Source organism: Lepidochelys kempii, chromosome 7 (assembly GCF_965140285.1).
Source record: "Lepidochelys kempii isolate rLepKem1 chromosome 7, rLepKem1.hap1, whole genome shotgun sequence".
In the NCBI taxonomy this organism is placed as follows: Eukaryota; Metazoa; Chordata; order Testudines; family Cheloniidae; genus Lepidochelys; species Lepidochelys kempii.
The window spans coordinates 123,940,001-123,952,371 of record NC_136386.1 but is presented as its reverse complement, the minus strand read 5'-3'; the positions used below and the strand labels follow the sequence as shown (position 1 = coordinate 123,952,371).

The 12,371-nt window shown below is 56.9% G+C and overlaps 1 protein-coding gene across 6 annotated transcripts in view; it reads left to right on the top strand.

Annotated features, from left to right (window-relative positions):
• ARMH3 (armadillo like helical domain containing 3) overlaps positions 1-9,659 on the top strand; it is a 187,588-nt gene extending 177,929 nt beyond the window's left edge. For 5 of the 6 annotated variants that reach the window (XM_078853891.1, XM_078853892.1, XM_078853894.1 and 2 more), the window contains 2 exons: positions 1,033-1,149; positions 6,494-9,659. In XM_078853891.1, coding sequence (XP_078710017.1) covers positions 1,033-1,149; positions 6,494-6,586 — 210 coding nt within the window. In that variant the 3' untranslated portion in view covers positions 6,587-9,659. The remainder of the gene's footprint in view (positions 1-1,032; positions 1,150-6,493) is intronic. The other variant, XR_013636111.1, reaches the window with a different exon arrangement.
• Positions 9,660-12,371: the final 2,712 nt, after the last annotated feature.

Sequence of the window (12,371 nt, the reverse complement as noted above, 5' to 3'; positions counted from 1 at the left end):
CCTGTGCGAGGTTTAGTCGTGTGTCAGAAGGAGAGACGGGAGAGTTGAAATGTAAACTGATGTAAGCTCCTTGGGGCAGGGAGCATTGTCTTGTTCTGTGTCTGTACAACACCTAGCATGATGCGGTGGGACTGGGCCGTGATTGGGGCTCCTGGGTGTTATGGGAATGCAATTATTAACTAATAATGATGGGGTGGCCAAGCAGTGGCAAAGGGGGTGTGATAAAACGTAGCTCTCGAGTGTAAAGACCAGCACGTTAACCCCCACAATGGCGCCCCCAGCACAGCGGCCTTGCTCTTACCCCGGGGCCTACCAGACCTGTCTCTCCAACACAGAAGAGTCCCACAATGCCACAAGTACTCCTTTTCTCAAATAAATGGGTTAGTCTCTAAGGTGCCTCAAGTCCTCCTGTTCTTTTTGTGGATACAGACTGACACGGCTCCTACTCTGAAACAACGTGACTAGCAGTACGGCTGGAGCTTAAGGCAGATTGAGCCTGGTGCAGGGAGAATCCTTGGAACGAGCGTAGCCGGGGGCTGAGCATCAGAATCGCGGTGCCTTGGCAGTGCTGGATGTGGGGGGCCCTGAACTGGAATAGCAGGGGGCTGGGGGCAGAGCAGTGAGACAGGTTTGCACAATGCCTATAGTTTTGTCCAGATTTGTCCAAGGTGACCAACCCCTTAAGTTCACGAGCTCGTGGTCATCAGGAAAAGGAGCTACAGTAGCTGGCCTGAAGGCTGCAGTGTGCAGGTTTGTGTGCTGACACACGAGCAGGAATTCCACTGTCTTGAGTTTTTCACAAGTGGGGAAGTCCCCTAGCTCTTAGGTCTGCTCCTTAGCCTTAGGATCAGGCATGTCCCCGTGTCTGTCCCCTTGCTGTCAGCGTATGTGCAGGTTCTTGGCCATTTACACCATGAAGTGCGTGTGTTGCTAAAGCGGGAGCCGGAGCTGCATTTTCTCCCAGCCCCTTGCACTCCAGGCCTGGGGGCCTGGGCGCTGACTCCCCATTCTGTGTTCTGATGCCCTCTGCAGGTCTTGGAAGTGGTCCGCTCTAACTACGACACGCTCACCCTGAAGCTGCAGGACGGGCTGGATCAGTACGAGCGCTACTCAGAGCAGCACAAGGAGGCTGCCTTCTTCAAAGAACTGGTGAGCTGCCTTCATGCACCGACAGCTGGGTACAAACACCCAACACCTCACTCCCCCAGCTTTGACACAGCCGCGGGCCCTGGCTCAGCCTATGGTCATAGCCTAGCCTGGCCATTCCTCTTCTCTGTGGATGCAAACTGGAGGAGGGTGTGGTCTTAGGCCCTGGGAGATGGGGCAGCAGTGGGTTATAAACAGGAGATTGCAGGTCTCCACTGATCTGAAAGCCCTCAAACATCTAGTGGTGCGGCTGCAGCCCGTTGCCGAGCATGGTTTGGCCAAAGCCCCTCTGAACCACTCCGTGGCAGCAGCCAGTCGATCTGTCTCTCCCTCTCACCTCGGAGAGCTGGGGTAGTGTGTAATGGGGAATTTGCGTTGAAGGGAAGCCTACCAGGGTCATCAGACAAAGCAACGTAACAGACTTTTACTGCTGTAATTGGGCCACAGAAGCATGAGAGTGAGCAGGATGCACAGCCCTGGCCAGACACCCTCATCTGCCCTTCGCTCTCCCTTGCAAAGCGGGGACTTAAACCCAGCAGGAAAGGGGAGAAGTGGTCTCCTGGTTTTCCCAGGCAGAAGAGAACCGGGATGGGGGAAGTGTCCAGTCACACAAGCAGCACCCAGACGGGATTAGACTTGGAGTAACCCTGGTTGGTTGGTGAGGGTCGCCAGGCAGCCAGCTAGTTGGGCCAACTCCCCAGGAGCTGGGTCTCGAGTGATTCAGCTCACCTAATTGGATCCCGCATGAGCCTGCACCATAGCTGGCTTGGTTTGATTATCGCTGCGTGGTGTCTGTGATCCTGCGTTGACTCCAGAAATGGGGAGTCCTCAGACTCCAGTGGGAGCTTGCTCCACTGCGGTGCTGGTTTCCAGCTAATTTCTCCTGCTCGTTTTGTCCTTGCTCCCTACCCACTTCATCACAAGCCTGTGTGAACTGAGAGCTGCTTTGCCTCGCCTCAGCCCCCTCTTCTCCAGAATGAGCACCCCTGGGTCTCTCCCGCTCCCTGCGGGGGCTTGGGTACTAACCTTTTCTCATTTTTGCTGCTCTCCTCTCAACTTCTGCCTCTGTGTGTGTGTGATGGATGAGCACAGAGCAAAGAGATCATCGTAATGGCCTCCTGTGTTCTACATGTGACTCTCATCAGTACAACCAGGTGCTGGGACAGCATCTCGCATCCCACTCTCTCTGCCCTTCCCTCACTGCTCCTCCCCATTCTCCAGCTGATTATGTCCAGCTTGGACCATTTACACTAGCCCTGATGGAACCTCAGACTGGGTTTGCAGCTGGCTAAGATTTTCTTTCTATCCCTCTGCCCTCCAAAATGTTTGCAGCCCTTTCCAGTTTTGTCTCATCTAAGACTCTGATTAGCATGATCCAGTCCCTCCTCCAGCTCCCTTATGAAAACTACCAGAACAGGTACCTCTGGTAGCTTCCTTCTGCTAGACAGGAGAGCACTGAAAATTACTGTCTAAATGTGGTGGTTTACCCAGTTGTGTATCTGCTTAATCCACATTTCTCCAGCTTCCTTGAGACTATCATGTGGTACCATAGTAAACGACCCAGACTAACAGCTATAGGAAGTCTCCTGTATTCCCACTAAGCTTGTTCTCCCACCGCTGAGAGAAACCGAGTGGATTAGGTATGATTTGTCTGTGACAAACCCGTTCAGCCTTCTCTTCATCACTACCATGTTGTTTTTCCTCTTGGTGCGTAGAATCTGATGGCTTTACTAATTGTTCGAACAATGTCCCACGAGCTCAAGTTAAATGTACTGGTGTGCGTTTCCCTGGCTCTCCCACACAAAACCAGGTGCTTTGGCTGCTCTTTCCCAAGCCCCTGGATCTTCACTAGGCCCTTTGGGACTGCGTCTGTGCTGGGAAATACGTGGCCCGTAGCTCCCCTGGTGGAAGCTGCCGGCGAGCTGAGACTGGGGGGTTTTACCACCACGCCAAGAAGAGACCGTGCCAGCAACAGCCAAATCCTGCCCATGCTGCGCTGTCTGCTGTAGCTGTCTCTGGTGGAGCTGGAGACAGCACCACTCAGCTCCGCATGGTTCCCACACTCCCGCTGGCTGTATCAGGCCCTGCTGAGCTGAGTCTGTCTGTTAGGGACGTACCCCATGGTCAGGCTCTTCCTGATTCTGCCCAGTGACCTCTCCCTCGCCCTGTGCCCCTGCTTTAAGCATCCTACTGCAAGAACCTTTTCCGGCAGGGAGTGACGCACAAGAGCCACTTCTCTCTTCAGCCTTCTCTACGCGTCCCCTTTGCTCCTCCCTGGGAAGCAGTGAGCGTGACTCCGCTTAGTCCTTCTTGGTGCTTAAAAACCAGTGTTCTCCCTCCTTTGATGTGCTTTGCTAATGCACGGCCTTTCCTCTCTGCCTTTGCCTCTCCACTGCCCTCTCACTAATTTCAGGGAAAAGCTCCTGGCCTCTACCGTCGCCTTCTAACTGAGGCCTCAGAGACCCGAGGTGCTGCAGTTACATCGTGGCGAAAGGGGACGCACAAAGGGGTGGGGTAGGGAGGGGGGTGTAAATTGGGCTTTCGATGGATAAAAGACCCTTGGAAAGTTTGGTTTGTTTTTTTCCTCTGAAATCTCAGGCCCTCTAGCCCCCTCCTGTTTTGTTAGGGGTCTCAGGGGATGTCGATTGAAGCGGTGGGTGTGTTGAGACTTTAACAGGGCTTCCTTTCCCCAAAATGTTAATTGGTTGTTGTCGTTAAATAGCTGTTGACAAAAACCAGAGTTTTAGACAGTCTGACTCCGGGCTTGTCGCCAGAGAGAAATTGCATGAATAATTAAACCAGCATAAGCCCCAGTGTGCAAACTCTTATTCTGGGTTAAAAGCTGCATGTCAATTGGGAACAGGTTTAAATTTAACCCCAAAAAGGCGCTCTTAACCCGAAACAGGAGTGTCCACATGGGTTAGACGCGGTTTTACAATATTGGTTTGAATTTAAGTTAAACTTATGCAACTTTCCCATGTAGACAAGGCCTGAAAATCCTTTCCCCTCAGTCGCTCAGTGTTCCCCTCTGGCTCAGACGACGCCATCATTGTGTTAGTTCTCCTGGGACCTGGGCTCTCAGTGTGAACGAAATCCAGTAACAAGCCAGAGGCCCCTTGCTCCTCCACAAGGGAACAAGACAGCCTGAGCTCGGTTTCCTCCTCCTTTCCAGGCTGCCTAATGAGGCTTCATCTGAGTTTGTTACCAGCTCAAATTTGGTTCCATTTCTAACCCCGCCGCAAGCCTCATGGCAGGCTCTGGACGGTCCGTGGGTCTGACCGTGAGGCGGTGAGTGAGAGAAGGGGTTCCTGAGCTGCACCCCACGGAGCAGGCCTCCAACCAGGTTTTGAGGCAGGACTCCATCCCTTGGTGGTGCTCTGCCCCCAGCCCAGAAGTCTGGACTCCCTGAGCTGAGCCCTTGTCCCCAGCACCAGAGAGTAGGGTTCAGTAAGGTACTTTCAGAGGGGACTGACTTTTGACAGGGTAACACCTGGGCAGCTGTTTGGCTTGTCGGGAGCTCCATGGGCCAGACCCTGGGAGGGGCAGAAGGTGGCTAGCGGGCTCTTTACTGCCTGGGTCTCAGTGGGTCCGGGAGAGCTAACCAACGTGATCTAGCCGTGGTTCCCCCTAAGCCCCTGCTGTCACGCAGTCTGTGTGTAGCCCCTTTCCCTCCCCTCCACTCCCCCCCGCCACCCCATGGCTCATGAGGCCTGCTGCTGCAGAGGAATGGGGTGGAGGACATGCCCCTCCCACTGGCTACTGATAGCCCATGGGCCACCGCGGGGCGAAGGACTCCAAGTTGAGGTGGTAGATTCAGGCCTGCAGTGATGATGCCAACTCCAGATGCCTTAGGAGAGCAAGTCTCTGCTCTTTCAGGGCCTGATCCTAGAGGGGGGCAGCATGCCCTGCAGGGTCGGGCCGTCTGTCTCCAGCCGCTGCTCCATCATCCCCGGATCATTGGCTGCAGAACTAGTGTCACTTCAGACCCAGAGCCAGGTGTAAATCCGTGCTGTGTGGGGCACGTGCCACACGGGCAGTGTCTGATCAAAGGCCAAAGTCTGTGGCTTAATGTCCTTGATCCTAACGCACGCAGTAAGTGAACAGAGTAACTAATGGTGTGAAAGAATCAATGTGGGGAAACTGGGTAGTCGGTACCACAGGGGGCAGAGTTAAGGGTGTGTGGGCGTCCCTGCTGTACCCCTCCGCTCTCAGGAAGGTTTGGGTTTCCTGCAAGCGCCACTGAAACTCTGTTTTCTGGGTTCTAACGTTTCTCTTTGTTGCTGAATTGAAACGTGTTTGAAAGGGAACGTGCGCTGCCGTGGGTCTGCACCTAGCAGGAGGGCTCGTGGGGGCTGGGTTCACTCCTTCCCTACTCACCCTTTGGGTTTGATTTGTTCCCCACTGTCCCTTAGACGTAGTTCCCTAGCTTTCTCGAGCTTCTCCCCCCCCCCGACCTTTGCTCTGACAGACGAAAGGCACAGCAGTGTAAACACACACCCAGGACACTGCACCATCCACCTTCTGCTCGGCTCTCACTCCAGTCCGCCGGCACTTTTAACCAGCACAGAGCACTAACCAGGCCAGCCACAGCCGTATGATCACAGGCTCGCAGCGTCTCTGGGAACCCTGAGCCAGGCATTCGCATCAGTGTTGCTTTGCAGCGTCTCCGTGATCTGAGACAGATGTTCAGTTTGTGTGGAGCCAGGTACGGCTGAGCCTGGACTCCGTTGGAGGCCTGTGTTTCCAACGTGTGTGTGGTGGGGGCAGAGCATACGCACATACATGCATGGAGGGGGAAGGGGGTTATTTCTGAAAGCAGGAAGATCTAGCTCATGGTTTCAGACAGCTGATGGCAGAGAGTCGGCTCTGTGTGGATGCAAGACGGAGGTTGTCTGAGGGCTTGTCTACACTGAAAGCACTACGGCAGCCCTTCAGTGTAGACATTCGGGCAGGAGCGCTTCACCCATCACGGTTGTAGATCCACCTTCCCACCAGGTGGAAGGATTCTTCTGTTGACGTAGCGCTGTCCACATGGGGCCTGGGGTCAGCTTCACTATGCCGCTCAGGGGTGTGGTTACATGGCCTTCATTTTCTAGTGTAGACCAGGTCTGAATGTGTCGGGTGAGAAGATTCTGCTTCAGACTCAGCTAGTGATCAGGTTCTGCCCCTGTGAAGAGCAAATCCGCTGTGCTCCTGGCTCAGCTCTCTCTCCATCAGACCCTGCTGCAGCCACTTCCACAGGTTAATTGCCTGTGGTGTGGAAATCGGAGCCCAGTGGGGTCGCTGCTGCCCCATTCAGCGGGAGGCCAGGGGCATCTGGGTGAAACGGCTGTTTTCTCTCTGCCAGGTTCGGTCCATCAGCATCAACGTGCGGAGGAACCTTGCCTTCAACACGCTGAGCCAGGAGGTCCTGCTGAAAGAGTTCTCCACCATCTCTTGAGACAGAGGCGCTCAGCTGCCGCGCGGGGCTGTCAGGAGAACGGCCCATCTCGGTGCAAACACTACAGAGCTGCAGCCGACTGCCCCTCGCCCGCGGAAGGGACTGCACTTCCTGCGGGCACCTTGCCGCTGAGCGTTTGATTCCCAGTGCGTGCATTCCTCCCGGACCCTGCGCTCAAGGAGAGACACTCCCATACATACGTACACGCCTGGGGCAGGGTTAGCTGAAGCAGCATGTGAAGCAGGGACATTGATAGGCTGGGAGAGCAATAGCATCATTGCCAGGGAAGACGTTGGATGCCATGGGAGGAGGTAGCTGCTTAGGCGGCAGTTCCGGCTGAGGACGAGCTGAGAGACTCCCTTGGGGGGGCACGCACATTAGCAATGCAGAGGGCAGAGCTGGGGGGGGAAGTTTCTCCCCTGAGCAGGGTCAGTCCAGATGTGCTGGGGGGCATTTGGGGAGAGATCACTCACCTGTCTCTGCAGGAAAGATAAATTTGCCCCCACCCCCCAAGGAAGGGGCAGGCTGGCTAAGCAAACTTGGGGTTCAGAAGCCTCATCACACCCAGGTGTGGGGGAGTCTCTCACTTCCAGGGCACTTGGCTGCGTCGCTCTGGTCTGATCCTGCCTCCTGGAGTCTGCCCATGACGGGTGCTGCAGGCTGGTCCTACCATGGCTGATGTCCCCTCAGGCCCGGTCTCGGGAATCACTCCTCTGGAAAATGTCCCCATGACACTCACTGCATTAGATGTTCCCAGGGCTTTGGGGGCAGGCCGGGGGAGCAGGACCAGCTCCCTTTCTCTCTCCCCCTCCCCCTTTATTACCCCTCAAAGGCTCTGCACTGCCATGGCTCTCCCCGTCCCCAGAGGGCTAGCCCAGCCTGCGACCCCCACTCGGTGCATCCCCCAGTGGCCGAGCGGCCCAGCTGCCCCGGAGCTCAGATCTTCACCTGGGTGGCTGGAGCAGCTAGGGGCTCCTGTGTTGTCAGGTACGTGCACCAACGTAAGGGGACATGTGGGAGGGTGTTAGTTCATTGGCTGGTCCCACCTCCAGCCTCTGCCAAGCGCTTTCGGAGAACTCTCCTCGGGGCAGTGTGAAATGCAGGCCTTTCTGCACCCAGCCCTTTCAGAACCGATTCCCTGGCTGGACAATGGCTGTGCCAGCTGCCCCCTAAATCAGCCCGGGCCGTGTGAATGTCTTTCGTCACGCTTGCCCCGTCAGCTGCACGGAGTGAGAGCATTGCCGACATGCTCAGCTCAGCAGAATCTGGATTGAAGCAGAAGCCAGCCGCCAGCACCGTCATCTGCTTCCACCTTTTCTAGAAAATGATCAAGTGCCTAGGTGGGAGGGGCTTCCACACGAGTGTTTTTTAAAAGTTCAAATAATGTTAATGAGCCATCTCCCCACCATGGGCAAGGGAACTGTCCCAGCTAAAACGGATCCTTAGCTCCCTGCCAGGCTGCCGGACATACGGCCTGGGAGACCAGCTGAGGGGGCTGAGGAGGATTGGAGCACTGGGTCCCCCTTGCTGATCCAGGTTAGGCTGCATCTGGAAAGGTGGGGGCTGGGAGCAAGGCTGACCGCTCCAGAGACCAAGCCAACTGCCACGGTGTCTCAGCTTGTCCGTCTGGACCCCCACGAGATCCCCTCTCCTGCAACGCCCCTCCCCTGGATGATGAGACGACAGCAGGGCCCGCGCTGGGATCAGTCCCGAGGGCAGCTGCTGAGCCAGCCTGCGGGTGACACATGTCCTGTTTAGCGTCGCTGAGCCCAGCACTGTCGATGGGGGTCTCTGCATAGCATAGAGAGTGAAATAAACGGGAATGTTCGCCTTCCACGGGCAGTGGCTGTGTGTGTGCTTTGGGGAGCAGGGATTTGACTGGGGCCTGTTCTGGAGCGCCGGCCTGCCCCCAGGCCACGGCACGCGCTGGCTGGCCAGCCAGGAATATTGGTGGGGCAGACCGAAGGGGTTTTGCTGGCCCTGCTTCTGGCTTCCCTGTTGTGTGCAGCACCTGGCTCCTAGCACGCACAAGAGACTGCTCCTGCAGCCTCTCTCATTCCCCCAGGGTCTGTCATCACGGCACTGTCAGCTCGGGAGTTGCTCCCAAGCCCCCTCCCATCCACACACAAAACTCTCTAACCCTAGTCTGGTGCCTCCACCTAGGCTAGCTGGCCTGGCTGGGGTTGGGTTAGAGCCCAGCTGCTGTATTCCCGGGGGCTGGTAACCCGCCTGCTTTCAGTGAGGATGCAGGCTAAACCACACGAGTGCTACTAGTCCTCCAAGGCCTTCCCACCATCCCCTTGTGCCCGGGACAGACACGTTCTCCCGCGATTCACTGGGAAAGAATCGTAGAGCGGCTCAGCTCACTGCAGCACCAAGAGCCCCGGGCGGTGCCCCCAGGAGTTCCAGCGACACGCCCAGGAGCGCTGCACCGGTGAGGATGCAATAACTCGGGCGGGGCTGGCCCGTGGGCTGCTCGCGCCCAGGGTAGGCTGACCCGGGGCTCAGACCTGATCGCGGGGCGACATCCCTGAGCGTGGTGTCCTGTAGGCAGGATGCAGTTGCTGCATATTCCAGCTGTGCCCAGGCCTTTGATCCAGTCCAGCCGCTGCTAGGTGTTTCCCAGACTCCAGGCTTTCACAACTGGCTCCCCGTGTTCCCTGCACTCCGCTGTGTGAGGGGCCCCATTCGGTTCTTCATGCCCTAACCCGCACTGGGGGCTCCAGCCCTCCGTGCCCTGGAGCGGGTGCTTGTGCCTGAGGCCTGCTTGAAGTGAGGAGTCCTTTAACACTAATGCTCAGCATTAAAGCCCGGCCTGAGGGTCAGGATTTCCATGGGGCTGAGCCAAGCGGTTGAGTAAATTTTGTTCTGTCTAATTTAGAACCCAATCCTTCATAGGAAGAGCCGCTACTGAGCCGCTGAGACTGGGAGGAGGAATCAGATTGCCGGCTTTTAAATCCGGCAGGTGATGCAGGGAGACAAATATTTTAAAAAGTAATGACCTGTCCTCTAGGAGAAAAATTGGGTTGGAGCTAGAATGTGGCTGGAAATATTAAAAATTGATTTTTAAGCACGATGGGATTTCTTTGTATCCATTTTCCTTCCCTCGTTCTCACCGTTTGCATTTTTCACACACCGAGAGCTTTCACTCCGCGCAAACGCGGCCGCTCGGTTTGTCTGGTCCTGGCGTCGCCCTCCCGCTCTGGTGCCCCAGGTGTTCACGGAGAGTCGCTGGCCATGGGGGTGGGGGTATTGCTCCAGGCTTGCAGGTAGCGCCCCCGCATCAAACCGGGTTCCCCTGCAGGCAGCCAGGGGTGAGAAGTGGCTCCAGGCTGGAGAGGGAAGTATGGGAGCAGGTCATGCTTGGGGCTGGCCGCCCTGGGAGGAGAGGCGGAGGGTGGTCAAAGCTCAGCTGGGAATTAAGATACATGATTGGAAGTGGTGCTGATGAGCTGGGTTCAGCCCACCCCCGGGGGGTGGCGGATTCTCATCACTTGGGGGCTTTATGTGAAGACTGGGTGTCTCTAACACGGGCTGTAGCCCCACCCCACATGCAGGCTGGAGGCAGGGATTAGAGGGGTGGGTTCCCTGGGGGTCAGACTGACTGGCCCCTGCTGGCCTGCAGCTCTGCTCAGTGGGGCTGCGGCTGGAATTCCTTTCCACGCGGCTGAGGTGGTCTGTGTGCCGTGGTCCCCGTGGTTTTGTTCGCAGCCCCCTCCTGGTGTCCCCACCCCGACCCCCAGGCAGAGGGCAACTTCTCCAGGATGCAGAGCTGGATGCTGGGCTCCAGCTGGAGATGGGCCGAGAGACCCCTGCCTGTCCCTGGCCAGAGCTCCGCAATGGGGCCGGAGTTTGCTGCTGCAACTTGTCAGGCTGCCCTCCACCTTCCCTGCCTCTGCCATGGTCCCTGGCCACTGCCGCCGTCACCCCCAGCCCCTCGGCTGGCTGTGCCGAGCCAGCGGGCTGGGAGTCCTGTCCTTGGCAGCCTGCTCGAGGGAGTCCTGCGCCTGCAGGGATAGATGAGCCACCTCCTCTGCGACATCCAGGCCAGCTCGGTCTCCCTGCCAGGCTGGCTTTCCTCCCCAGTCGCCGCTGCGGTGACTCCATCAGATCCCAGACACTGAGCGCTCTCCTGCTCCGCTTCATAGATCACCTCTTCTGCCCCCGCCACCCGCTCAGCGCTGGGCGCCCGTCTGTCAGGCAGGTGAAGGCACAGCCTGGCATAGCCTGGTCTAGGGGGAGAGCTCCCAGCCACCTCACATGGGGCTGCATCGGGCCGCTGTCCTGCTGCTGGGCTGCAGGGCGGAGTAAGGGCAGGAGCAAGGGGGTGAGTCCAGTGGGTGCTAGTGCAGATTCTGCCCTGGGGGAAATGGATCCCCAACCCCCAGAAGTTTCTCCCGGGGCCGAGGGGTCGGAACGGGGAGCTCCCCCGAAGCTGTGACGGGCCTCAGCTCTCTCCTCCCCACTCCGGGGTGGCTACATAGGCGAGAGGTGCTGGAGACACATGCCGGCTGGTCCCCCGTTTATTCTGCAGCCCTCTAGGACCCATCTCACCGGTACTCCTTCAGGAGCCGCCCACGAGGGGCAGAGACCGGATTTCAGTCCAGGACCGGCGGGGGTTGACAAGCCCCGGCTGGCGGGCACAGACCTGGGGTCTGGACAGTGGGGCTCAGCAGGTGGCTCTTCGGGTAGTTCGCCCTATGGGGCTGGATTCAAATCCAGGCCCGGTACCAGGGCAGCCCCACTGGGAGCGGTTCGGTGGAGTCGTTAAACTGAGCTGCTCTCTGCCCATTTCTAGGGGGTGGCAGCCGTGAGCACTTGGGGTGATGCCCAGGTGCTCACTGTCCAGAACTGAGTCCATGGGGCCTATGGGCAGGGGCGGTGTGAATGCCATTGCTAATGGCATGAACGGGGCATGGGCTCCGTGCTCCCTTCGCTCCACGGTGCTAAGCTCCTGTGACGGGGAAAGGCGTGTGCAGACCCTGGCATGGTGTAATGATGCTGTCCTTGGTGGGACCTAACTGAGGGCGTCAATTCAGGACAAACTGCTCAGAGCCAGGCAGTCACCGCCCAAGGCTGGGGTTCATTTGCACACCAAGGCAAACCAAACCAGCCAGACAGAGAGGACTTTGGTCTCACCCCATGGGCTAACCACAAGTCACACGAGCAATTCCCTTAGACACTCCAGTTTCCCAGTCTCCCCACCAGTGCCCCTCGTTATGGGACAGATGGTTATGAAAACCAATACCCCAGTAAAAGAGAAAAGGTTCCCTCGATCCCAAAGGACCAAGCCCCAGACCCAGGTCAATATACAAATCAGATCTTACCCACAAATCACGCTGTTGCCAATCCTTCAGAATCTAAAATCTAAAGCTTTATTCATAAAAGGAAAAGCTATAGATGAGAGCTAGGATTGGTTAAATGGAATCAATGACACACAGTGATGGCAAAGTTCTTGGTTCAGGCTTGTAGCAGTGATGGAATAAACGGCAGGTTCAAACCAAGTCTCTGGAGAACAACCCCAGCTGGGACGGGTCTTTCAGTCCTTTGTTTAGAGCTTCCGTTTGTAGCCAAGTTCCTCCAGAGGCAAGAAGCAGGATTGAAGACAAGATAGAGATAAGACATCAGCCTTTTATAGTCTCTTGCCATGTGGTCTTTGCTTTCTTTGTCCCAAGGACACGCTGTCCAGCATATGGCAGAGAAAAACTTTATAGAGTTCTGTCCATAGGCAGGTCCCGGCACACCCTGCTGAGTCCCCAGGCGTGTCTGCCTTCTCTCAGTGGGT